Raw genomic sequence first — 25,491 nt, forward strand, 5'->3', positions numbered from 1 at the left:
AGCATTGAATTGTACCCAGAAAGAAACTGGAAGCAAGAGCAGCTTGCGCAAGAGAGGTGTTACGAGGGGCCTAAAATTACTGTGTGTTCTGGTGCATTCTAGACCAGTTGAAGTTTTGGGGTAGTCTTCAAGAGCAGCCCCATCTAGAGCACGTTGCAGTAATTCAGATGGAGGTGACCAAGGAATACTGACCCTGAACAAACTCTCCCGGTCTAGGAAAGGGCACAATTGCCACACTAGGTAAATTTTTTCAAAGGCCTCCCCGAACCATGGCTCCCCTCCCGCTTCTTAAGCAGAACTGTAGCATGAGGTTCAATACTATTCATCTGCCTGCCTTATCGTTCTTTGATCCTTTATTTCAGACTGTGGCCTCTTGTTATAGAAGACTCCTTCATATCTTCCTCGTAAACTCCAGTTGCTGTCAGGCCTATCATGTAGCATCCCCTGCCTTTTATTATCATGTAACTACCTTCATCATCTTCTCTGTCAGAATATGAATATAGTTCCTGTCTTGGTCTTGGAATAAGATTTGCTTTGCCCTTTTTGAATGCTTCTTGTAAGACACCAAGCAGAATCTAAGATTGTTGATCAGTTATAATGGATGTTATCCAATATGCTTGTTTAGATTACATGCTTATCTGGACACCGATTTAGAGTATTTCAGTAGTTCCAAAGGTACTATGCTCACTTTAGAGAGAACCTCCATCTTAAAAAGAAACTAAGTGCTTGATTAATGTTTTGGTGGTTTATTCTCCTGTAGTACCTGAGCAGAAATGATGGGCGGAACGTCCGCCGTGAACACTTCAGCTTCAGTCCTCGAATGCCAGTGGGCGATTTCTTTGAAGAGCGAGATACATCTGAGGTAAATCTTCCTCTTCTGAGGAATCATTGGCATCTTGTGATTTTTTTTTTTAGCATCTGTTCTTTTGTCAAAATTGTGCTAACAATCCTGGGGCCATGTAACAACAGAGTATCTACATAGAGCCTAATTTCGGTATTTTAAATAAGGGAGGACATTCTCGTAAACAGCTGTATCTCTTGAAGCATAGTACAGGTAGTCCTTGACTTACAGCCATTTATTTAGTGACCATTCAAAGTTGCAGTGGCACTTGAAAAAAAGTGACTTAAGTGACTTTTTCACACTTATGACCATTGCAGCATCCCCATGAATGCACGATCAAAATTTGGACACTGGGTAACTGATAACGTATTTATGATGATTGCCGTGTCTCCGAGTCATGTGATCACCTTGTGCGACCCTCTGACAAGCAAAGTCAATGGGGAAGCCAGATTCACTCAACAACCAGGTTACTAATTTAACAACTGCAGTGATTCACTTAACAACTGTGGCAAGAAAGGTTGTAAAATGGGGCAAGACTCACTTGCTAAGCAACAGGAGTGTTGGGCTCAATTGTGGTTGCAGGTCAAGGTCTGTTTGTATCTGGCATAATGGCTTAGTAAACTTGAGTTTGAAACACATCGCTAGTCCATTCTTCATCCTCTCCCCAAATTGTTTTTCTGCTTCTAGACCAAAAGTATGTTACAGGAGTGTATGGAAGGATTTGTTTCTGTGGATTCTGAGGATATGCCCTTTGCCCTGCAGTTATTGCGGTCTTCAGTTTCCATCAGCACTAACCAGTATGGCCAGCAAAAGGGATACTGACCTGTGTAAGCTACAACATCTGCAGCATCCTTTTCTTCATTTCACAGGGCTTGCAGTGGGTAAAGTTGTCACATGAAGAAATCCCTTCACGTATCCAGGCCATCACGGGAAAGCGCGGCCGCCCTCGAAATACCGAGAAAATCAAGGCCAAGGAAATGCCCAAAGTGAAACGTGGACGGGGCCGACCTCCCAAAGTGAAAGTGCCTGACCTGCTGAGCAAGACGGACGTCAGAGTTTTGAAGAAGCTGGAAACCCAAGGTACCAGTCGGACCAGCCTTTTTTTTTTGCATGCTTGTAGCTTTCACAAGAAAACATTCTAGCTTGTGGCAGTGGTTGTTTGTCAGTTTCTGGAGGAAAGGCTGTTCATTATGTGCAGCAAGAAAATTCAACTTTTGCTCTCAAAAATAACGCCAATCGACAAGATGCATGCAAATCTGCTTATTTTTCATTTGCATGCCTTTTCTGGAAACTGATGTGTGAGTTTTTGCAAAATTTGGAATTTCTTGTCAAGGAGCGGTGTGGCAGCAGGAAGAGAGGAACGGATAAGCAAGGGGCAGTAAGAATATATAGGTAAGAGAACATGACTGGAGAACTTGAGGGGAGGGGCAGGTAGTTACACAGAAAATAAGAGATGTGCTTTTCAGAACTGGAAATGCTTGCAGGTACCATCTTCTTCCTAGCTCTCACTTATGTTTCCACTGCAGTGGGGGCTAGAACTTTTTTTTTTTTGTTATTATTTAAAAAGCTGAAAGATTTAGGATCAGATGTCTAAATAGAATCTTTGTGGAGTGCAGCCATGGATGCTCTATCAGTCCTGTCTTATTGTAAGTAGCTTCAAATCAGGTCACTGAATATTTTTTGGTAGCCTTAGGACCATAGTAAATTGGGTTGGGCTAAATTTTGTTGGGGTGGGGAATGGATTTTGTGTGGGTTTTTTTATATCTTAATCTATTTTAAGCCCCTGTTGGATTCATCACTACGGTTTCCATTCTGACTCAATATGGTGAGGAACTATGTTATTACTCTTCAGCAAATATGAGCAGAGGATATTCTGAGGCCACACAGAAGGGACTTACAGGTCACATGCTGTTCTGGGGCAGAGATAGCCTACCTTTGTTTTAATTGCAAGAAATTTGAAGTATCCAAGGTGTTCTAGTCTCCATAATTATTATACTTTTAAGCAGTAACATGCTCTCACTACCATGAATACTGAATGCTTCCTAATAAAGCTACAGCTCTGCCTGGGTATTGTAGGGAGGGAGCAATTTAGCCACATTGATTTAATTATGACTCTTTGGGCTTGCTGCCAGTTTCATCTGGTGAAGCCACTGTGTAGAATACATAAGAGATGGAGGAAAATAGGAAGAATTTTTTATTCATTACACAATGAACTAAAATCCTCAGTGCCACATGTTGACACATTATATCTTGTCTGCACTTGATCTGACCTTATAGTCCACAGAAAGTATTTTATTATTATTTTTATTTACTAAGCAGCACTAAAATCATGCAATAGATTCATATTTGCTGTTGGACCTGTGAGTAGATTGCTCAGTGTTTGGTGATTAGATTATTTATATTCTTGCAGTTCACAAAATATCTTTAAAACAGCTCATTCGTTTATATGTGGGTAGAGTTTGCAGATTTCATTCCTCATAATGGAACTTATATTAAAAAAAAATTCATGATCACGAAAGCTTGTTTAATGGCTGAAACAGTTAAACCTGAGAAAGGAACAAAACTGTAGCTATGAAAGAAGATTGTGTTGTGTTCATGCTGAGTATATTTCTTCTGGCCTATGTCAGCAATGTCTTTTGGAAAATTAATACTTTCCTGTAAAGAATAAAGGTATTGTTAGACATCAGATGTAGAGCTAGTTTAGTCTCATTCTCCCTTTTTATATTTGCAGAGTTTCTGAGTGATGAAGATAAACTGAAGATGACCAAGATCAAGAAAAAAATGAGACAAAAGGTACACAAAATAGAAAAAGCTTGTGCATTCTGCTTTTAGAAGGCTCGGTCATCCTTGTGGGCAGTTTTTGAGAGAGAAAAGGCATTCGTGAACTCAAAAATGTAGAGGATGGAGGCGATATTGTAAGACCTTCTTTCTTGGGTACTAGTAAGGCTGCAGATATGCAGAGGTTTAATAAGCCTTCCATGTTGTACAGGAGAAAATCCAAAACTGAAGTTATGTTCACATACCTTTTTCATATTTTAAAATAATGTGACGGGGGGGGGGAGTGGTTTTAGTGAAAGGATTAGAACAGCAAAAGAGAATTGAGAACCAAAATTACCTGAATTTTGACATTGGGAAGGAACGAATGCCCCAGTATTTCTACAGCTGTGTCTCTACAGTTGTAGGGGGAAAGGGGAGTTGATATTTGTTAAAACCAAAGCACTTAAAACGCCAAATCCTGCAATTCACTTCCTGGTGAATCTAAGCAATGTGAAGTAGATCACGTCTTGGTTAGCAGAATCTTGGGGGTTTAGAATGTTTTGGTTAGAATGTGAAACAGGCAAAATACGATGGATAAATCTATGCTGTAGAACAGTGTTTCCCAAACTTGACAATTTTAAGGCATGTGGACTTCAACTCCCAAAATTCCACAGCCAGCAATGCTGGCTGTGGAATTCTGGGAGTTGAAGTCCACATGCTTTAAAATTGTCAAGTTTGGGAAACACTGCTGTAGAAGTTGGGGAAAACCACTGTTTTATTTAAAACATGGAGCAATTATTTTTTTCCCCCCACCCTTGGTGTTTTTCCTTGTGTTCTCAGCATGGTTGGTTTTCTCCCTAGGTACAAAATAAGCAGAAGCAGGAAGCCAAGATCACGAAGTCCAAGGAGACCAAGTCTAAGGAAGCAAAAAAGAAACCTAAGGTAGGTAGTGATTGTGAGGGATTTCTTGGAAAAGAGGAAAGCTGCCAGGTTGGGAATAACCTTATGCGAAGCTTAACAACTTACCTTCTCTCTCCCACCCCCCTCCAGCCCCAAATCAAGAAGGAGAAGAGCAAGCCAGAGAAGAGCAAACCAGAGAAGCCGAATGAGAAAGTGAAATTGAAAGAAAAACCCAAGGAAAAGCCCAAGGAAAAGCAAGCGGCGCCCTCAGGGAAGGTTCCCCGGAAGGCTGATAAGAATCTCCTGGCTCAGCGCCGTCAGGAAGAACGGCAGCGGCAGCAAATGATTTTGGAGGAAATGAAAAAGCCCACTGAGGATATGTGTTTAGGAGACCACCAGGTAGGTTGGTCTGCTTGGCTAGATTCACGTTGTAAGGTACTACTAGTTCACCCTTCAGTTTCAAAGGGATCTTTTTCAATAAAGAAGGGATTTCTGCACCAGAAGAACGTGAATGCTGCATCAAAAGTACCTTTGGCAATTTGTCACGTGTAAATTCTTAATTTGTTTCAATTTTTAAATCTTTAGAATATTTGCGAATGCCTTTTGTAGTCTTTGTGGTTCTTGGAAAACACTTGACTTTTGGGGAATATAGGATGAACAGATTGGAAAAATGGGAAAAAATAGTAATAGAAAGATTAACCTATGCAAATTGTTAAAGCTATACCTAGAATAGAACCTTTACTAATTTGGAAGGTGTCTTCAGCTTCTTCATGCAGCAGCCAGTGAAAAAAGTGCCAGAACTGAAATATCTTCTCCCAGATAATATGTGGGAAGAAATGTGCAGTGCACAGACCATAGTATAATGTGTCCTATCAGCTAGTACCAGGATGAAAGTACTTATTAAGTGGAGCTGCATGCATGAGCGCCCGCTGCTTGCACAAGTGGAGCTTCGTGTGTGAGCACGAGTGTCCCCCGCTTGAGCAATTGGAGCTGCATGTGCGCACGTGCGTGCCCGCTACTTGTGTGGCCCGGTTCCAAACGTGCTGCACCCAGGTAGTGGGCCATGGCCTGGGGATTGGGGACCACTTTGCTAGGCAACCTGTGATTCCTTGGGTCCTCATTTCAGAAATATTTTCTTACCAGATTCTTCAATGCATTTATCAGTGACTGAGTTTCTAGTATACTGAGTTTCATTGGAAAAGTTGCGATGCGTTCAGTGATATATCTGTTTTAAAAATAACTCATATTGAACTATATAGCACAGTCGAACATCGGCACAGAAATGTCTTATGTTTTGTATTATGTCATAAACTGTTTTATGTTTATGTTGGACACATTCTGTAAGTTTGTCCATTTGGTTCAAAAATTGTTGCCCTATGATACATTTTGACCAGTTAAAGATTGTGGGAACAAGATTTTTGCTAATATATAAATATTCTTGGGCTCTACCTCACTGGAACCAGTAATTGCTATTACTTCTTATGTCAGTCTGTGCCACACCTCCCTTTTGTATTGTGTTAATATTTTTGCCTTTTCTCCATTTTCTCCAGCCTCTGCCAGAATTTTCTCGCATTCCTGGATTGGTTTTGCCCAGCCAAGCCTTCTCAGATTGCTTAGCCATTGTGGAATTCCTACATAACTATGGCAAAGTGCTGGGTTTTGATGTAGCCAGGGAAATTCCCAGTTTGAGTACCCTCCAAGAAGGCCTCTTCAATGTAGGAGATAGTTTGGGTGAAGTGTTGGATCTTCTGGTAAAGCTGGTGAAAGTGGCCTTGTATGACCCTGGCCTTCCTTCATGCTGTCAGGTATGGATGTATATGTGTGGTCAGGATGCCCTTACCCTCAAGCACTCCAAATTCTTTACCAAGAAAAATGAGATAATGCTGAATAATTTTCCTACTTTGCATAATGCTGCAAAAACTGACTTCTTTTATCATCAGGCAAGTCAATGGATTTTGCAAAGAATTGAAGCTATAACTAAAATGTTGAGCATCCTATTTAGCCAACCTTTAGGACTTAAGGATACTACAGCCACATTTTCAAGCAGATAACAGAGTCCTAACAGTTAGAAATAAGGAAGAGCCAAGTATGAGAGAGCTGCACCTACCGGTACTTGGTTTTTGCTCTGCTGTGGAAATGAGGAATACCTGCAGGGTTGGCTTTATTTCAACATATATCCTGTTAATAGGATCTGGACTAAGACGGCTTGTCACCAAATGTCAACACTGGAAGTCAGCCTTGTAGACTAACAGGGATTGTCCAATTGTAGCCACTGAAAAGATCTACATACTAACATGGACCAGTTGACCTAAATCCCAAGTTCAGAGTAAGATTGCTGTATAATGCTTTGGATTCAAAGGGGGAAAAGTGTTTTGGAGCACATAGCAGCACTATCATAACCCTGGTTCTTGAGTCGAACGGTCTTTTCCCAGTTTCTGCTGCAGAGTCCCATGAACAATCCCATGAAGAGATTCAGTGGCTTTAAGGAGTTGTTGACAACAGCTATCTGAGTGCCTCTGTATCCTCCGGAACATTTCCCCCCCCCTTCAAATCCAAAATGCTGCACAGTCCTACAAAATCTCTGTATCCAGGGAATACTTTTGTATTGATAATTTGATTTCTATGCAGATTAAGCTAATAGCAAAAGTCTGAATCGAATGACCTGTCTTACACTTTGCATAGTTTATGATTCACTATTACATATGAACCTAGCTAGCTGTGGTGTGTTCAGTAAACTACAATTAAACAAGCTAAAGCTTATTGGATGCACAAACATACTTGGTAGTTGCCATACTGAAACAAAGAGCTAACAAATGGCTACAGAAGTGTGGCAAGCATTTCTGCTGTTTTCCTCATTAGAAGCCCAGAGTTTCAAGTTTTCTTTTTCAGCCAACACAATAGACAGGTTGGGCAGAAAATAAAAAAGGAGGGGAAAAATGTATGTTTAAAGGGGAAAAGGCATGTTTTTTTAAATGTTGGCGTTAAGAAGTCCTTGGCTAGTGTTCAGATAGTTTTCAGATTCTTTTCAGATACTGGAGATGTTTGCTTGTAATACAAATTCTGTTTTACAATGAAGAGAAACTGGAATGTTGCTTTTGTAGGAACCATTGCTTTATGGATTCAGTTCTGACACAAAGGAAATCTTAAGGCATCCATCAGTTTCCCTGAACCTGTTGTTAGTTTTCAAGGTTGCAGAGCGAAACGTAGACGCGTTTTATGAGAGGAATCCTTGAAAAGGAAGGTTGACTGATTGTGCTGCAAGTTGTTTTTGTATTCCTTCGTATTAATCCAATCCCAGCTACGTGATGCCGTAAGCTGTGCATCACTAAAAGTGGTGGAGAAAGATAATACAATAACAATGCTGTATAAACAAGAATAGTGCAAAAACTAACTGCCCACTATACTTTTCATATATCTCTAGTAACATAGGGAGAAACTATGCAACATGTGCAATTCCCTTGATAACTTGGAAATTTATTTCCACCCCACCACTGGCTTTGAGGTTTCACCAGGTGCAGTCAGCATATTTTCATATCTATCTCTCCAGCCAGTTTGTTTTAGCTTTTGTTCTTTTAAGTGAAAGTTGGCCTTTTAAAGACTGCTGGACTTTGTTTATCCATATTAGACCTTGAACTACAAAGTATAACATAACTGAAGAGTTTACAAGATCCAGGTTAAATATCTGTTTCCCCCCCCCACACACACACACACTTTTCACCATTGCTCTATTTTACATTTATTGCAGAAAATGCAATCTAGTACAAGTTACATAGATTGTAGAATTTTTAAATGCTTGCTCAGTTGTCACATAAGAACTTGCTTCCTCAGCAAAGGTGATAATTATTTTTAAAACTATCTGTTGTTGACAGGAGGAATTGGGATATATGTGTGTCAACAACAACAACAAAATATCTATGGTCCTTTTTTTTATTTTGCTTGCCAGACTTTGAAGATCCTTGGTGAAAAACTCACAGAAATAAGCCTAAACCGTGACACCGTGTCTGAGGTATTGCGCTGCTTCCTCATAGCCTATGGGGGAGACGAGAGCCTGTGTGACAGCTTGAGAACGAAACCCTTCCAGGCACTGCCTCCAGATAAAAAGGCTGCCATCCTGGCCTTCTTGGTGAATGAGCTCAACAGCAGCACCCTTATCATCAAGTAAGTGATGTCAAGGTTAGGTGACTCCTGCAATTGTGCTTCTCACCGCTAGGCGTGACTTACGTGTCATCTTACGTGTGGCATCGAACATTTAATATTGACATGGATCGGGGTAGAGTGGGAGTCTCAAAATTCTGTTGTTATCATGAGATGGAGGATAAAGGCATGCAAGAGAGCCCTATAGCGTAGTGCCACACACCATTCTCCAAAAAGCAGCTTTGGAGTGTGGCTGTAGCCACCAGCTTGCAGGACCTGAATGTAATAATTCCCATTTCATACTAGCTTAAAACGTTACAATTTGGTAAGAACTTTTGGAAAATTCCAAGGTGGCCACATTCAAAAGCTGCAGGGTGGGCAGGCATGCATACATGGCCCTCGGCCTCAGTTTCTCAACGTATGTGCTGTTTGGGTTTAGACATATGTATTGGCCATAGAATTCTGGCTGCCATGATGCAGCTTTGATCCACAGGAGGACCTGTGCAGGTACTTGCGATGGCCTTCTCTGAGACAGGTAGAGAATGCAGACGTGTTGCCACTGATACTCAAACTTAGGAAACAGTAGTAAAATAGTATTGATGAAATGGGAGTGGAAGCAGGGTCCAAACACTATACCCGTATAACCTGGGGATAGCTGTCCTAAAGGAAGGAATGGTGAATTTCCATTGTTATAAGCCAGATTGCATTTTCAGATGTCTTTTGAAATTAGCATTACACACAGATGTTGATAAAGGAACGTCATTCCTCTGTTATCCTCCCCATTTTCCTTAACAATTCTTTCTGCATCCTGCAGTGAAATTGACAAGACTCTGGAGAGCATGTCCAACCATAGGAGAAACAAGTGGATCATTGAGGGGAAGTTACGCAGGTATGTATCTGTAGAATTAATTTATGCATTCTCTCTATGGGAATGCCATGACAAGAAGAAGAATCAAAAACATGCTGATCATAAATGTATTTAATGTGAAAATCACCGTAGTATGGAATATTATTGTGACTCTAGGCTTCTACCACTTTTTATTTACCAGAGGATTTAGGAATAAAAACTTTTTCACCAGTTCTTCCCCTTTACTATATGGATCATCTAAGCCAGGGGTCCTCAACCTTGGCAACTTTAAGACTGGTGGACTTCAACTCCCAGAATTCCTTTGCTGGCTGAGGAATTCTGGGAGTTGAAGTCCACCAGTCTTAAAGTTGCCAAGGTTGAGGACCCCTGATCTAAGCCCTTCGTAGTAAGGCAACATGTCCCTTTCCCCATTTTCTTCACACTTCCCGTTCTTCTTCTTGTATTGAAGATTAAAGATTGCCCTAGCTAAGAAGACTGGGCGTCCTGAATCGGAAATCACCGGTTTGGAGGAAGGACGATGGCGACGGAGCTCCCGCATCATCGAGGAAAATGAGGACAAAGAAATAGAAGAAGAGGAAAGAAGAAGGACAGGCAAAACCCGGAGAGATAATGAAGTAGGTCTTAGCCCAACTGAGTCAGTGAGGAATATGATGTGTTCTTGTCATCTAATAATGATAACATGTTTGGACAGAAATATGTTAATCTCTTAACACAGCAAATAATGAATAACTGGAACCCTACATTTATTTATTTATTTATTTATTTATTTATTTATTTATTTATGAGACTTATATACCGCTTTAAGTGCAAGCACTCTCTAAGCGGTGTACACCAGTAAGCAATGTATATATATATTTACATTGCCCCCAACAATCTGGGTCCTCATTTTACCTACCTCGGAAGGATGGAAGGCTGAGTCAACCTTGAGCCGGTGAGATTTGAACCGCTGACCTGCTGAACACAATCAGCTAAAGTGGCCTGCAGTACTGCACTCTAACTGCTGCGCCACCTCGGCTCTTACGTTGCAACTTCTGGCATAAAATGTTTTTTTTTTTTTAAGGAAGGATGTTTGAGGATTTCTATCGTAAGCATCGCAATATTCTTTTTAAAAATTCTTAAGAGGTTTTTTTTTTTTGCATCTTCTTTGTCTTTAAATGAAGTTTGCATTTTCCTAAAGAGTTACAGCTATCAACTAGTACATTTGTCATACTTCCCTCTTGGCTTTTTAATGAGAAACATTTCAACTGCCAAGAGAAGCAGAAGAGTTGATGTTTTACCTTTGGGAGATATAGTGTTTTCAAAACAAAACTTAGTTGGGGAGGTAATCAGGAATCTGGTTTTAATGTGTCTCCTCCTTCCACAGAACGAAAGTTTGATTTCCAGCGTGCCAGAGCTAGAGAGGCAAATTGAAAAACTTTCCAAGGTAAATGTTTGCTGTTGAAAAAAAATAAAATAAAATAGAAGAGTTGAAGCTTCTGCCAGATAGAGCAGTGGTTATCATTCCTGTAAGGGTGATAGGTGTAAACATTAAAGTTTAAAACAATGGTTTTTCCTTTTACATTCTTGGTGTTCCGATTTTTTCCTGCAGCGCCAGATGTTCTTTCGCAAAAAGCTGCTCCACTCCTCACAATTGTTACGCGCATCATCACTTGGGCAAGATCGATATCGACGGCGGTATTGGGTCCTGCCCCACCTAGGTGGGATCTTCATAGAAGGCTGTGAGGCTTCAGAAGGTATGCAGAGCCTAGAATGTGGGTGGGTGGTTCCTTCTTTGCAAAGGAAGGAAGGAAGGAAGGTTTGGGTTCTAAGTGGTATCATTCAGTACAAGTAGTCTTTGATTTACAACCTCCATTAGGACTGGAATTTTGATTGTAAGTCATTACAGTCATACATTGAGGCACTATGTGACTGCTTTATGGTGGTTGTTAAGTGAGTTGCCACAGTCGTTAAAGCAAGCCACATATTCGGTGAACCACATGGTTGTAAGTGCAAATCCATTTTATCCATTGGGGTTTTTTTTTGCTGAAAAATGGCAAAAAGCACCACAAAATGCTATCAGGTGACCGTGGGATGCTGCAACCAGTCATAAATATGAGCCAACTGCCAAGCTCTTGAAGTGCAATCCGCACCACAGAAGTTACAGATGTAACTTCAAGGACAGGTAACTTTTCAAGTCCGTCATAATCCCGAATGGTTATTAATTGACCAGTGGTAAGTTGAAGGCTACTTATATACAATACACCTTCATTACCAGCATCCAAGGAGCAGGATGGTTACCCATTGGCAATAGATAACAACTAATAAGACAAATTTAAAGAAGTGTAACATCAGTCTGCTATTTAGGATAGTAGAAGAATAGAAAATAAAGAATAGTCTTTTACAAAGCCTTCCTTAATAACTCCAGCACTGAATTACAGTATCTGTTGACCAACTTGCCGTCTGAATTTGGGTTATACAATTTGACCATCATGCCGTCAGTTAAAAAAAAATTTGTGAGCCGGATAATTTATAATGGGAAGAGGAAAGTACTATTTTCTTTGTTCCCTTTTTTTTTTCTTTTAGAACAGTGTTTCCCAAACTTGACAATTTTAAGGCATGTGGACTTCAACTCCTAGAATTCCACAGCCAGCGTTGCTGGCTGTGGAATTCTGGGAGTTGAAGTCCTCATGCCTTAAGATTGTCAAGTTTGGGAAACACTGTTCTAGAACATCCTCTGTCATTTTTCTAGTGTGATATCTACAATGTGTATCTGGCAACTGGAGAGTGGGGGTTACTTTTCAGTGGCGTAGATACGTTTGGTACTGAGTGGCATGGTGGCCTAGTGGTGAAGACACTTGCCTCCCATTTGGAAGGTTGAGAGTTCAATCCAAGGTAGCTGCTGCGAACTTCGTGTGGCGTGAGGAAGGGCATCTGGCCAGTAAATGCTCAGCTCCATCCAGTCACTCTGACTCTACCTCAGATTAAGGGATTACAGGATCGTAAAAAGGGAGTTTAGATGCTGCTGGTAGTATACTGTGTTGCTTCACTGGGACATTAGATTCTGTTGCTTCTTTCACTTCAGTAGGTTTGAGCACCATCTAGTGGTGAAACCCAACTTTCTCTGCTTTGTTGTCCTCCCCCCCCCCCAAGCAGTGTCCCTCCCAGTGTCCAAGAACTCATTGGAAAAGGGAGAGGCTCTGAAAGAGGAAGAACACGAAGCACCATCAATCAAAAAGGAGAATGCTGACACACCCTCAGATCCTGATTATATGAACTGCACAACTTCAAGGTCGTGGAGTTGGCCGTGGAGAGGCAACGTAGGCATGTCACCGCCAGAGCATCTGGAATCCAAGTTGCCAGAGCCCACGCCCTTGTCTGTCAATGGGTTTTTGGAAGATCCAGTGTCCCTGGGCCAGTCTCAGCACGACCTCAGTCAGTCAGCCTTCCTATCTTGGCTCAGCCAGACACAGCAGACCTCTTCATTGTTTAACAGCTCTGTGCTCACCCCAGACAGTAGCCCTGGCAAAGGGGATCAGTTACCCCCAGATGATCTGCCGGACTCTACAGCAGATGATGAAAGTATCTCAGAAACACAGGTGACCTGGTTCAATTTGCTGCCTAGGACATCATGTAATGACTCTTCTCTTGCTCCTTCCACCGAGCGACCCTCTCGAACTTCACAGCTCTGCAAGCCATCTACCAAGGACCAGTCAAAGACTTCAGCTCAGCAGGTGAGTGCTTCAACACCAGGTTAAAAGCTTCACCTTGAATCGGCAGAAGGAAATTGTTCCTGTGGATCTTAAGGAGTTGGGGAGTAAAGCTTTATTCATTTCTGAGACAAAGGCTTGGAACTTTTTGGGTTTGGAGATCACATATTAGAATCACGTAAGATCCATTTCCTTAAGAATGGTATGGCTTTTGCAGGGAAAACATTAAAAAAAAATGTTTTTAGAAGAACAAAGCAAGTAGGGAAATTGTATGACACAAATGTAGAATGGGGGAGCCTTGGCTTGGCAGTGCCACATGTGAAAGACTTCTGAGTGTCTTTGTTGACTGCAAGTTAAACATAAGCCAACAGTTCATGCAGCTGCTAAAAAGATAAATGCTATCTTGGGGTACGTTAACAGAAGCAGAGAGTCCAGATAACAGAAAGTAGTTGTTCTACTCTACCTTGATTAGATCCCCATGTGGGGTAGTGAGTCCAGTTCTACATACAACAGGTCAAAAAGGACTGACAAATTGGAGCAAATTCTGAGGAAGGCTACCTTGACGACAAAGGACCTGGAAACCAAACCCAATGAGAACTCTTAAAGGATGTGGCTGTCTTTAGCCTAGAGAAAAGATGAGGTATGAAAGGGCTGTGAAACAGGACAAGGAGAGAACTTATTTTCTGTAAGACTTTAAACGGGGGCTAAAAGTAATATCAGGAGGAACTTCCTGAATCTATGAATCTGTCAGCAAGTGAAACAAAACACCGAATAAAGTGGTGGTGATGATCACTACTGTGTTTCTCCGGAAATAAGCCCGGGTCTTATTTTGGTCCAAAAGACCCATTAGGGCTTATTTTCAGAGGATGTCTTATTTTTTTCACCACAAGGCCCGGCTCGGCCATCGCCTCGCCTGACCAGGTGACTCGGGTTTCCCTCGGTGGGGGAGGAAGGCTTTGGAAACTGCCTTTTCATTTACATTCATCAATATTGTAATCCGTCCCTTTATTTTTTTAAAAAAAAATGATTTGTATTTACCACGATTAACCTCCTTGATCGCCAGTGGGACAGCTCAGTGTGAATTCTGCGCACGAGCCGCGGAAATACAGACACTCGCACCCTGAAAGCTCACCCCGCTTCCTCGCTCGGGGCGCACCACTGCTTTACGTGAGCATTGTGGCTCAGCTAAACTCTTCAGCTGCGGCGGGCTGCAGTTCCCATCAGCTTCAGGAAGCCTGGGCAATGGAAAAGTTAGGCCAGGATCCTGGCAGCTGAAGCAATCCGGCTCGCCCGGGGTCAGGCGAGCCAGATTGCTTACAGGGAGAGGCAGCGCATTGCAGGAGGACGACTGCAAAGGGCACACGTGGATTCCCACAGCTCCTGGAGGCTCCGAGTGTTGTTTTTGGCACCGTGCTTGTGTGCGTGTCTGCCTCGCTGTTTTAGGGAGCGGTTTGGATCAGCTGCAGCTTGCCGTGGAGAGGATGGCTGAGGTTTGGGGGATGGTCTATTCCCATTCGGAGGGTAGCTGCCGTCCAATCACTGCGCCGCCTCTCGGGAGGGTAGCATCAGCTGCCAATGCAGTGGTGGGGAAGGCGGAAGGCAGTCCCGCCCACCAGATCAGCCTAGCAGGATAGGAAACCAAGCGGCACCAAAAACAGTGCCAGAGCCTCCAGGAACTGTAGGGATCTGCAGGCACCCTTTGCAGTTGTCCTCCTCCAACGCACAGCCTCTCTCTGTAAGCAATCCGGCTTGCCCAGGGCCAGGCTGGCCGTTGTGGGAGGCTCATCCTGCATGTGTGGCGGAGCTGGAGGACGGGGGATGGGCCATGTCTCTGGCAACGGCCAACCTGATCCCAAGTGAGTCAGATTGCTTCAGCTGCCAAGATCCTGGCTTAAGGTTTCCATCGCCCAGGCTTCCTGAAGCGGATGGGAACTGTGCCACGCCACAGCTGAAGAGTTTAGCTGAGCCACAAAATTGAACGCTCACGTAAAGCAGTGGTGCGCCCCGAGCGAGGAAGCGGGGTGAGCTTTGAGGGTGCGAGTGTCTGTATTTCCGTGGCTCGTGCGCAGAATTCACACCGTGCCTTCCCATTGGCGATCAAGGAGGCTAATCGTGGTAAATACAAATCATTTTTTTGAAAAAATAAAGGGACGGATTACAATAATGATGATAAGGCAGTTTCGAAAGCCTTCCTCCCCCACCGAGGGAAACCTGAGTTTTCTCTCAAAGTGGGATGTCTCGGGACGCCCAGCTTTCTTTCTCGCCCTTCTGCAGAGGAAGAGAAAGCCGGCAAAGCCCGCGGGGGGGCAGTGCAGGCCGCCTCCGGAGGCTGATTTGGGATGAGAGCGAAAGAGAGAAGCTGCTGGTTGAGGCCCCGGCCAGTCCCCACCCCCACCTGCCCGTTGGATTCCCTAATCCAGGGCAGGGATAGAAAGGAGGCAGCCTCTGCTTGCCTCAGGCCCCGGCTTTCATAACGTTCAGGCCATCTCGCAGCATCGGCACTGGCAGAAGGCAAGGCGGGAGGGGGGGAGGCATGCAATGTGGCCTGCCAAAAAACCCACGGTGGGACAGAGTGGGCAGGGTCTTAAATAGGTCTTATTTTGGGGGTTAGGGCGTATATTAGGCCCACCCCCAAAAATCAAGCTAGGTTTTATTTTCCAGGTAGGTTGTATTTTCAGGGAAACATGGTAGCAGTCTTCAGACAGAAACTAGATGGTCATCTGTCAAAGATGCTCTAGAGCAGTGGTTCTTAACCTGGGCGATATTGCCCCCCAGGGGGCAATTTCATTTTTCAGGGGGGCGATGGAACGAAAAGGGGGTGATATGGGGGCGATGGAGCGAGAGGTTTTGGGGACACTTTTGAGACTTTTTCATACACTGAATCACTGTATGTCGTACAAAAACATCAGATCGCTCGCTATTAGTGGATTGAATTGTGTTTTCAAGTGTTCCTCCAGCTAGCTTCAGTACAGAATGCCGTACATATGTGAAGACACATTGCTTATCTTCATGCGCGTTGCGCAGCAGCCTCTACCCTTTTTATATTTCTTTTTGCGTCTTAAATTTCACTTGTAATTCAATCATTAAATATTACTGTTTTTCTTTTCGGGCATTTCACTTTCTTGCAATTGCAAAGTGGTCATTACATTTAAGTGTCTTGAATAAATAAGATAATAATGAATATATGTATCACAAAGTTTGGGAATAAAGTGACGGGTGGCACCCAAATTTTTCACACAGTTGAGATATGGGGAAAAGATTAGAAATAAATTATTTGCATCAATATGTCCTGATGACAGTTTTAAAGAAAATAAAACAAGTGTTTGCATAAATTGAAGAATTATTTTCTATGTTGTGATTGAGAGGTTATGTTGGGGGAGAGGGGCGATGACAACTTCCTCATTGGCTCAAGGGGGCGATTCGTTCAAAAAGGTTAAGAACCACTGCTCTAGAGCAGGTCTAGGCAACCTTGGCTCTTTTATGACTCGTGGACTTCAACTCCCAGAGTTCCTGAGCCAGCCATGCTAAGGGGAAAGGGAGAGGTTTCCAAGCTGAGCCATGCTGGCTCAGGAATTCTGGGAGTTGAAGTCTACGAGTCATAAAAGAGCCAAGGTTGCCTAGACCCGCTCTAGAGAATCCTGTACTGATCAAGGGTTTGGACTTGGCATCCTCTAAGCTTCCTTCCAATGATGTTATTCTTTTCTAAATGTTGTTATGCTTCCTGTAGCAATGCTTGATGCAAATGGTTTTTGAATTTTCCCTTCCGCAGCTGAATGGCTATTCCACCTCTAGCCCAGCATTGCCACCACTGTCCTCTACTCCGTTGCATTCCAGCTCCAGGGTCCACAGCACTTGCTCCAGAGCCAAGGATAGTTCCAAAAAGATGCTTGAACCTTTAGGGCAGCCGAGGCGAAGGGGGCGTCCCCCCACTAAACTTTTCAAACAAATTGAGCAGAAATACTTGACCCAGCTGACAGCACAGCCTATACCTCCTGGTAAGTGACAAACACATTGGGAGTTCCTGGTCCGTCTGCTGGATTCTTTGAAGGGAGGAGAGGAAGGGAAAGTGAAAAAAAATAATGTTTTATGTTTTGCAAAAGCACAGCTGGGAAAATTAGTTCAGTTTCATGTGTAGGTGATGCACAAGTAAGTTATGAGCCATTCAGTAATTAAGGGACAAGAAACTTTTTAGTAATGATGGAGCATGCTTTTTAATATATATACAAATGTATACATTTTTGACAGTACAGGTCAAAATCGAGCATTCACCTAACGCTCATTCAAAATTATGTGATGAGCGCCCCCTAGTGCTTACGAGCAAGTCCAGAAGTTACGAATATTGCAGCACCACAGCAGTCGTTCGCCCTTACAAACAACCACAGTGGCTTTGCAACATTCATCCTGGTTATTCCCTCCCTCCCCACCCCCGCCCCGGATCTCCCTAGGCACCAGGCCTTCAATACTTCGCTTTTTTGGTTGCTCCAAGCCTTTGGTGCATTCACAGAGAATGGAGGCCTAAAGTAACGGAAGATCACGTGAGATCAGTGGGGTGATATCTCATGCTAGTGATCTCGCGTGATCTCATGGTACTTTAGGCCTCTGCAACAGAGAATGGAACTGAAGCCAGGGGACGCTTCCACATGCCTCCAGAGGCTGGACTGGGGCCCCAGAGGCCTTTTCCATGCCGCTACCACCCGAATCTGAGGCCGGGGAACGCTTACGTAGCTCTCCGGTGGCCCGTTCAGGTGGCAGCAGCCTGCAAAAGGCCTCCGGAGCCCAGATTGGGCCACGGGGGGGGGGGGGGCGGAATAGAAGCATCCCCTGGCCTCAGATACAGGTGGCAGCAGAAACTGGCAGAGAGGAGACGGATCTTTTCCAGGTGAGTCCGGCACGGCAGAAAGGGAGGGGGAAGCATTGAGGTATCTTAGTGGATCGGGGAGGTCTTGGGGACCTGTTCCACCACTAGGCCCTTCATGGCCTTCCCCACCCTGAGAAACCTCATGTTCGCTTAATGAGCCACGTGCATTTTAACAAGCAAGGGAGTGATCTCCTTCGAGATAGGAGCTTCACTCTATGAATTATGAGTGGAATGGGCAGGCTCCATTACACTCGTTAACTCGTGGACTACCGGTATACTCAAACTGTGGATACACTGGATATGCCATGATGTCAAGCATCTTGATGAAATTGGTAGTAATTGCTTGCTAAGTAGGTAAAATCTTCAGTGCACACTGATGGTGAAATGTAGTCTGGTAATGAAACATCTGCAAGGAAACAACCAAATTCAGCGAGCGCCAAGATCTCCACGCAAGCTTCAAACCTGAGCCATAAATATTAGCTTCTATTGGAATTGGTAATTTTGGGAAGGTGTCAGGCTCTGAGCTTCTTCTGTTCTTCCCTTGCAGAGATGCAGAGTGGCTGGTGGTGGTTGCAGGATCCAAAAGAGCTGGAAGCTGTGGTGGAGGTACTACACCCACGAGGCATCCGGGAAAAAGCCCTGCAGAAGCACCTTAGCAAGCACAAGGATTACCTACGGGATGTGTGTGCTCGAGCTGCCAATGGTAAGAAATTCCCATTCTGTGGTCCGGTGCCTGTGAGCAGGACCTTGATTTTTTTTTTTATTGACTTTTATGACCTTCCTACCTAGATCCCATCTTCAAGATTCATTCTGAGGTTGCCAGCCACCTGATCTCTCAAGAAGCCCTGGTGCAGTGGTCCATGTCTGAGCGTGCCTTTGAGACAGACCTATCAGTGCTTCAGTGGGTGGAGGAGCTTGAGCAGCGGGTGCTAATGGCTGATCTGCAGATTCGAGTAAGTGCTAAGGTTCTGTGGAATCTGCTCTCCTGTTGACAGTGGTGTGCCCTTTGACCAGGATGTTGAAGGAGGTTTAGATTCCAAAGGTCATCCTGAAAATAATCATTCAATGCTAAATGAAGTTAAGTTTTGAAGATTAGAACTCAGACGACTAGAGCAGGGGTCCCCAACCCCCGATCCGTGGACCGACACTGGGCCACGGGATGCCAGAAACTGGGCCGCACAAACAAGCAAAGCCCCATCTGTGGGATGCAGGGAGCATGTGAAACCATGCTCCCCCCTCCTGTCCATGGAAAAAAAAAACTCCATGGAACTGGTACCTGGTGCCCAAAAGGTTGGGGACCACTGGACTAGAGAAATCATCTAGGCCAGCAGTTCTCTATGGGTCGCGACCCCATTTGGGGTCGATCGACCATTTCACGGGGGTCGCCAAGCAAGGCTGTCCGCCATTTTTTTCTCCTTTTCCAGCGGGTGCCTTACCTCCCTTGGGCTGGGCCAGCTGGTGGCCCAGCCGGTGGTCGGCCTGCTCCATCTCTGCCGCTTGCCAGCTACACCTTGGCCGGCACAGGGGGCGGCACCACGCATGCGTGGCGCTCCCGGGCAGGGAAAGTCCTCGACTTACGACCGGTTGGGTAGTCCTCGACTTATGACCGGTTTAGTCCTCGACTTACGACCGGTTGGGGGTCTCTGCATTAACAAGGTTCTGTGGCAAACCTATGTGGCACGCAGGGCCCTCTCTGTGGGCACATGCGCCGTCGCCCCAGTCCTAGGCCTTCAGCTGGGTTTAATAAACCCTTTTTGCTTTGGGCCTCTGCCGCCGTGATTGATTGAACTTTTTAGTTCCACCCAGTCTGCCGTTACCCAACCACACTCACCCAATGGGCCACGCTCACCCAATTGCCCATGCTCACCCGGCACCTGTCGATACATAAGTGGGTTTTGGGTTGCAGTTTGGGCACTCGGTCTCTAAAAGGTTCGCCATCACTGATGTAGGCCATCTTAAAACAGTAGGATGGATGTAACATTTTCATTTTTAACTTACTGATGTTACTCTCCTGAAGGGACAATTGTACTGAATTGGAAACGGCAGCTAAATGAAACTGCAAAATACTAGTTGATTCTAGATAGTAAGTATTTTGAATATAGCTAGCTTTCTGTGGCAAATTACAGTTGCATGAACACTGCTTCCCTGTAGTCATAATTTAGGGTTTTTTGTTTAGATAGGATAGGAAGATTTTATTTTGGATGTGTTCTTCATTCTAGAATACCGGAACTCCTAACTCTTACTCAGAACTTCTGTCCCATAAGTATCGTCACCATTTGACACGAAGCTTCCCGGGGGCAGGAACAGCATAGTCTGAAATACCAAAGAGTAGTTATAAGGACTGCTTTGAATCATTATTTGGAGAAACATTCCAAATGGCTTCTGAGTGTTCACAGCTTGGGCTGTAATCCTGAATATTTTCCATTTATCATTTTGGTTTTGATCTTTTGCCTTTCTCTAGGGTTGGACAAGCCCAGATCCTGATTCTGTTAGGAAAGACCTGCGGTACTGTGAACGTGAACTAGAACTCCTGGAAGACATCACTGTAAAAAACAAGCGCGAGGGGCCTGTCCTGCAGCGTGACTCTAACAACCCTCTTGATCTGGCGGTGCTCCATCTTGCAGACCTGGAGCAGAACCTGGAACGGAGATACCTCAGAGAACCCCTCTGGCCCCCGCATGAGGTGGTGGTAGAAAAAGCTTTGCTGACTAACCCCAGTACCTTGGAGCAGGATACCACAGAAATGTGAGTGTCTTCTTTTCTTAATGGCTGAATCGGCAAATTTATATCCGTGATTCTGTATCCCAGGTTGTTAAAAAGAGTGGCTTAGGAACCCCAAAATCAGTTGATTGGTTGTTGTTTTTTTTACATTTCGGGAGACTGGCATTATATGAACTTTTTAGAATGATTGATTTCCAGGCCAATTGCCAGATGGAAGATTACAGTAGGATACGATAAGACAATACTGCTGTTGTTTGTGCAAGGGCAGTTAATTCAAGAGGAGCAGAAAACTTGTTTTATTGGGATAGAGCCAAGTACACGTAGTCCTCACTTAACAACTGGTCCTTTTATGACCATGAAATGGGTTCTTAATGGCCTGCAACGCATCCACATCCATCATAAATGGTTGTTTTCCCCACCCCACCCCAGCACAGTCACGTGACCACACGTCAGGCATGTTAACCTTATGATCATGGAGTTCTGCAATCAAATAACTTCAACTCATGAAGGTTTTTACTAGTTTCCAGCAAAAAAATGACAGTTCAAATAAATAGGGGTCCCTGAAAGACCATGGCAATCACTTAACTGTTGCAAAGCAGGTTGGAAAATTACTTCCGGGTATGTGAGTGCTTCAACTTATGATCATAACTACTTACCACTGTAATTCCGGGCTCAGTTATTGTCAAGAAGTAAAGTTTGTTTGCTATCCATCCTCTGATATTTACTTATCCTTCTCTTTTATAAAAGCACCCTTGCTGCAAAAACATTGTTGGAAAAAAAGAAAAGCAGCATTTTGCCTATAACCTCCAATCTCATAGAGCAGGGCTTTTCAACCAGTGGTACGGGTACCACCTGTGGTACATTGGCACTTGGCAGGTGGTACGCGACCATCCTAGAAAAGTAGTGGGGGAGGGGAATGAGCTGAACCAGTGGCAGCACCGCACAAGCCTGAACGAGAGATGGCTGAAGCTGCAGGGCTGTCAGGGCTCAGCGGAAGCGCCAGGATCAGCGCTTCTTCGGGGCTGTCAGGGCTCAATGGAAGCGCCAGGATCAGCGCCAGGCTCCAGCTGGAGCTCAGCGTTGATCCTGGCACTTCTGCTGAGCCCTGAAGAAGCACCAATCAGCTGGAGCTCAGCACTGATCCTGACGCTTCTGCTGAGCCCAGAAGAAGCGCCGATCAGCTGGACTGTTGCAGCATCTCCAGGGTCTTGTGATTTACATTCAGATGCTTGGCAACTGATTCATATTTATGACGGTCACAGTGTCCCAGGGTCATGTGAAGTGACCAAAACCTGCTGCAACCACCCAGCAGATGGGGGGGAATAAAAACCAAACACCCCCCCCCCACCCGACCCCCGCTGCCAATCCTCAACAGAAATGCTCACAACAATGAAAACCTTGGACAGGAGGAAGAGGGCAGCCGGAGGGGAGGCAGGTGTCTTGCTCAGCTGTGGCTTGGGGGGCACTTTTTTCAGTGCCATTGTAACTTCGAACAGTCACTAAGCGAACTGTTGTAAGTCAAGGACTACCTGTGCTTTATCACTTTTTTCCTTTTTTTTTTTTTGGGTCATCAAGTTTTTGACACCTTGCTGGGCGACTGGTAGTACTCGGATGTTGCCATATCCTAAAAGTGGTACAATGGGTGAAAAGGTTGAAAAGCCCTGTCATAGAGGAAAAAAAAATGGAAAGATAAAAAGAAGATAAATGAAAAAAAAAAAAAGATGGGCTGGGGAGATTTGAGACTTTCCCTGTCTTGTATCTATCTCTGTGTTAAAAGGAGCAAAGACCCCAAGGTTGGCCACAAGAAGCTTCAGGAAGATTTTTCTTGCTCTTTTTTGTTAGTTTGTTTTTGAGGTCTCTTTGTAGTGTACAGTAGCACCAGGTGAAAACAATGGAACTTTTCTGCCGAATGTATGAAAATAATACTTGCATGTTAATAATGTATGTTAGTGGAGTGTAGCATTTAATTTGGTAATATTTTAAATTTGCCAGAAAATGTCAGCGTTCTTCAAAATGGCTAAAATTTACTAAAAAGATACATGTTCACGAGCTAAGGCATTTTAGGAACTACAGTAATCTTTTGGGAACTAAAAATAGAAGGAGCTTAAGTGACCAGAAAAGGCAGTCTCTGATCTAGAAGTTCTTTGTGATCTGTGGATGACAGATTGTATTGCTGCATCTAAAGAGAGTAGGATTGTAAAAACTGTACTCAGGCTGTGGGCAGCCCAGCAGCATCCTTTCATTATTACCTCTTAGAGGTCTCCCAGGAATAGTGGGGCCAAAATGTTTGATTCTTTCTTGCATTTTGGGGTGTTGGGGGAAGGTTTAAGGGGCAAAAAATGGTGCTTTGAGCTTTGCAAAGGCTTACGGTTCCCATTTTACAGATAGTTCTCAACAGGTAGTTACGACCATAGTTGAGCCCAAAATTTGGTTTGAGCAAGACAGTTGTTTGGGACCATTTTACAACTTTTCTTGCCACCGTTCTTAAATGAATCGCTTCAGTTGCTAGAAACGCAGTTGTTAAGTGAATCTGGCTTCCCATTGACTTTGCTTGTCAGAGGGTTACAAAAGGTGAATGACCCCAGGACACCACAACCATCAGAAAATATGCCAGTTGCCAAGTGTCCAAATTGCGGCAATGGTTGTAAGTGATAAAAAAGGTCATAAACCACTTTTTCAATGCTGTCGTAATTTTGAATGATCTCTAAATGATTGGTTGTAAGTCAAGGACTACCTGTACTCCTTAAAAAATCAGCTCCCTAAATCCCCACAATTTCAAGTCCTCTGCTTTTGGAATGTGGCCTTCAAGCAGCAGAAGTCACCCGTCTCTTGGACTTTGGCATTCTCTAAATCGAAGTCCAATTTGTGGAACAGCTGCGGGGTGGGAGCCCTACAGATCCCCAAAGGAATTCTGTTCCAGGGAGCAGATGGTTCAGTCAAAGCAAATACTTTAATCAAAGACCGTCCAGAAGAAAATTGTTAGTTTACTTCTTTGTCTCCTCTCATCTAGGTGTTCTTATTATTGAGATTCTGAGCCCAATTTTCTCAGCTTTTAGTCAGAGGTAAACATCATCATAGTTTTCCATATCTTCTGATAGAATAAGAGGCTTGAGCCCTTTGGTACCCATTTCATCTACTGGGTTCATTGGCATTCTGGAACAAAGCTCCTAAGGACATACTTTTAGGACATGGGTATTGTAGGGTTCTCGGTCACCTGATTTCCAGCCTATTTGAACTCCTAGTGACTTGAATCCTATTACCATTATGCGTATCTACCTGTTGTGATTCCGTGCCAGCCTGTGCTCCCAACAGCTGAGGAGGAAGCGGAGGAGGCATTTGAAGGGCCATCAGGGGCAGAGGGAGGCTCTGATGAATTACAGGACTCACGGTTTGATGCAGAGCCTGGGCCCTCCAGTCGTGATCCTGATGAAGCTCAGCTGTGTGAGGAGAATGAGTCAGACTCAGAGGACTCACACCTGATGGACATGCTAATTGGTGCTCACACACGTCGTCAATTTGCGAGAGTAAATCAGCAGCAGTCAATACGGCAACTCCAGGGTAAAAGGAGAAGGCACTAAGAGGCAGCGCCTTGGGACTGCTGTATAAAAAGAGGAGGTATGGGCGGTGCTGGTTGCTGAAGGCAACCGTTTGCAAAGTACTTCTTTGAATCCTGGTTTGTTCGTCTTGCTTGTGACTACTCTTCTGTTTGCATCGTGTTTCCTGTGGACTATTTCCTTCATTTGGATTGAGTTTTGCTGTTAGTGTTTTGGACTATTTGGCAGGTTTGTCACCCATATTAAAAGGGGCTTGTTTTGTTTTAAAGTCTCCAGCCTATTTTATCAACAGGGGTTTAGTCTATAGGCTGAGATAGAATACTACCATACAAGTAAAGATTGAGATGTCGGTCCCCTAGACTTGACCTTCTACAAAGGTTCTTTGATGTCACTTCACTAGTCATATATTTTGCTGACTGAAATTGATATTCCTTATCTAACAATTTTTTTTTTCTACAGCACATACGAAATCACACCACGGATGCGAACGTGGCGCCAGACTTTGGAAAGATGCCATAGTGCAGCACAAGTCTCCTTGTGCATCTACCAACTGGAGCTCTCTATAGCATGGGAGAAATCGGTTGTCAGAGCGGTGAGGAAAGGGGCATTGGGCTGAAAGAGTTTTAGGGTAGGAAGTGTAACCAAGTCTAAAGGAGATATCCAAGCCAGTTAAGTCACCCGTGAAATGCTTGGTGCAGAAAAAAGCATTAATGATTCTTCTTCTGGCTTGCTTATAGACATGTATATGGCTAAGCTAATACTAACCAGAAATTAAAAAAAAAAAAGTTATTGGATGTATGGGATGGTATCTCTGTTTGAAAGTGGTGTATCTCAAGCAAAGATTTAGCCTGGGTGAATTTCATCTAGAACAGGGGTGAAAAACTCAATTTCATTGAGGGCCACATCAGTTGCCCTCTGGGGGCTGGGTGGGTGTGGCCAGGGTGAGTGTGGCCTACTGGGTGGGCATGGCCAGCTCTACATCATTTGCGTCAAGGGTGTTTGTGGGGGCCTGGCCAGGAGTAGGAACAGATCTGAGGGTCTCTGGCAAAAGGGGGTGGGACCAGGGCAAGTGCCAAGGCATGGTCCACTGGAGGAGCCTCACTGTTCCTCTCAGGCCATGCCGGGGGGGGGGGCTGGATGGTGGCACAGGCTGCTGGGAGCCCTGGACAGCA

General features: G+C 44.2%; 1 protein-coding gene across 11 annotated transcripts in view; it reads left to right on the plus strand.

Annotated features, from left to right (window-relative positions):
- The window catches only part of BAZ2A (bromodomain adjacent to zinc finger domain 2A), a 72,077-nt gene that overhangs the window by 40,209 nt on the left and 6,377 nt on the right, over nt 1-25,491 (plus strand). For 10 of the 11 annotated variants that reach the window (XM_039337338.1, XM_039337336.1, XM_039337339.1 and 7 more), the window contains 17 exons: nt 761-862; nt 1,711-1,921; nt 3,573-3,634; nt 4,460-4,540; nt 4,649-4,897; nt 6,049-6,303; nt 8,442-8,656; nt 9,447-9,521; nt 9,949-10,114; nt 10,864-10,923; nt 11,089-11,233; nt 12,630-13,210; nt 16,956-17,181; nt 18,592-18,747; nt 18,834-18,997; nt 20,506-20,789; nt 24,779-24,911. In XM_039337338.1, the coding sequence (XP_039193272.1) occupies nt 761-862; nt 1,711-1,921; nt 3,573-3,634; nt 4,460-4,540; nt 4,649-4,897; nt 6,049-6,303; nt 8,442-8,656; nt 9,447-9,521; nt 9,949-10,114; nt 10,864-10,923; nt 11,089-11,233; nt 12,630-13,210; nt 16,956-17,181; nt 18,592-18,747; nt 18,834-18,997; nt 20,506-20,789; nt 24,779-24,911 (3,165 nt within the window). The remainder of the gene's footprint in view (nt 1-760; nt 863-1,710; nt 1,922-3,572; nt 3,635-4,459; nt 4,541-4,648; nt 4,898-6,048; nt 6,304-8,441; nt 8,657-9,446; nt 9,522-9,948; nt 10,115-10,863; nt 10,924-11,088; nt 11,234-12,629; nt 13,211-16,955; nt 17,182-18,591; nt 18,748-18,833; nt 18,998-20,505; nt 20,790-24,778; nt 24,912-25,491) is intronic. The other variant, XM_039337341.1, reaches the window with a different exon arrangement.

This window comes from Crotalus tigris, unplaced genomic scaffold (assembly GCF_016545835.1).
Source record: "Crotalus tigris isolate CLP2741 ecotype Arizona unplaced genomic scaffold, ASM1654583v1 scf7180000017674.1595824, whole genome shotgun sequence".
NCBI classification, from domain to species: Eukaryota; Metazoa; Chordata; class Lepidosauria; order Squamata; family Viperidae; genus Crotalus; species Crotalus tigris.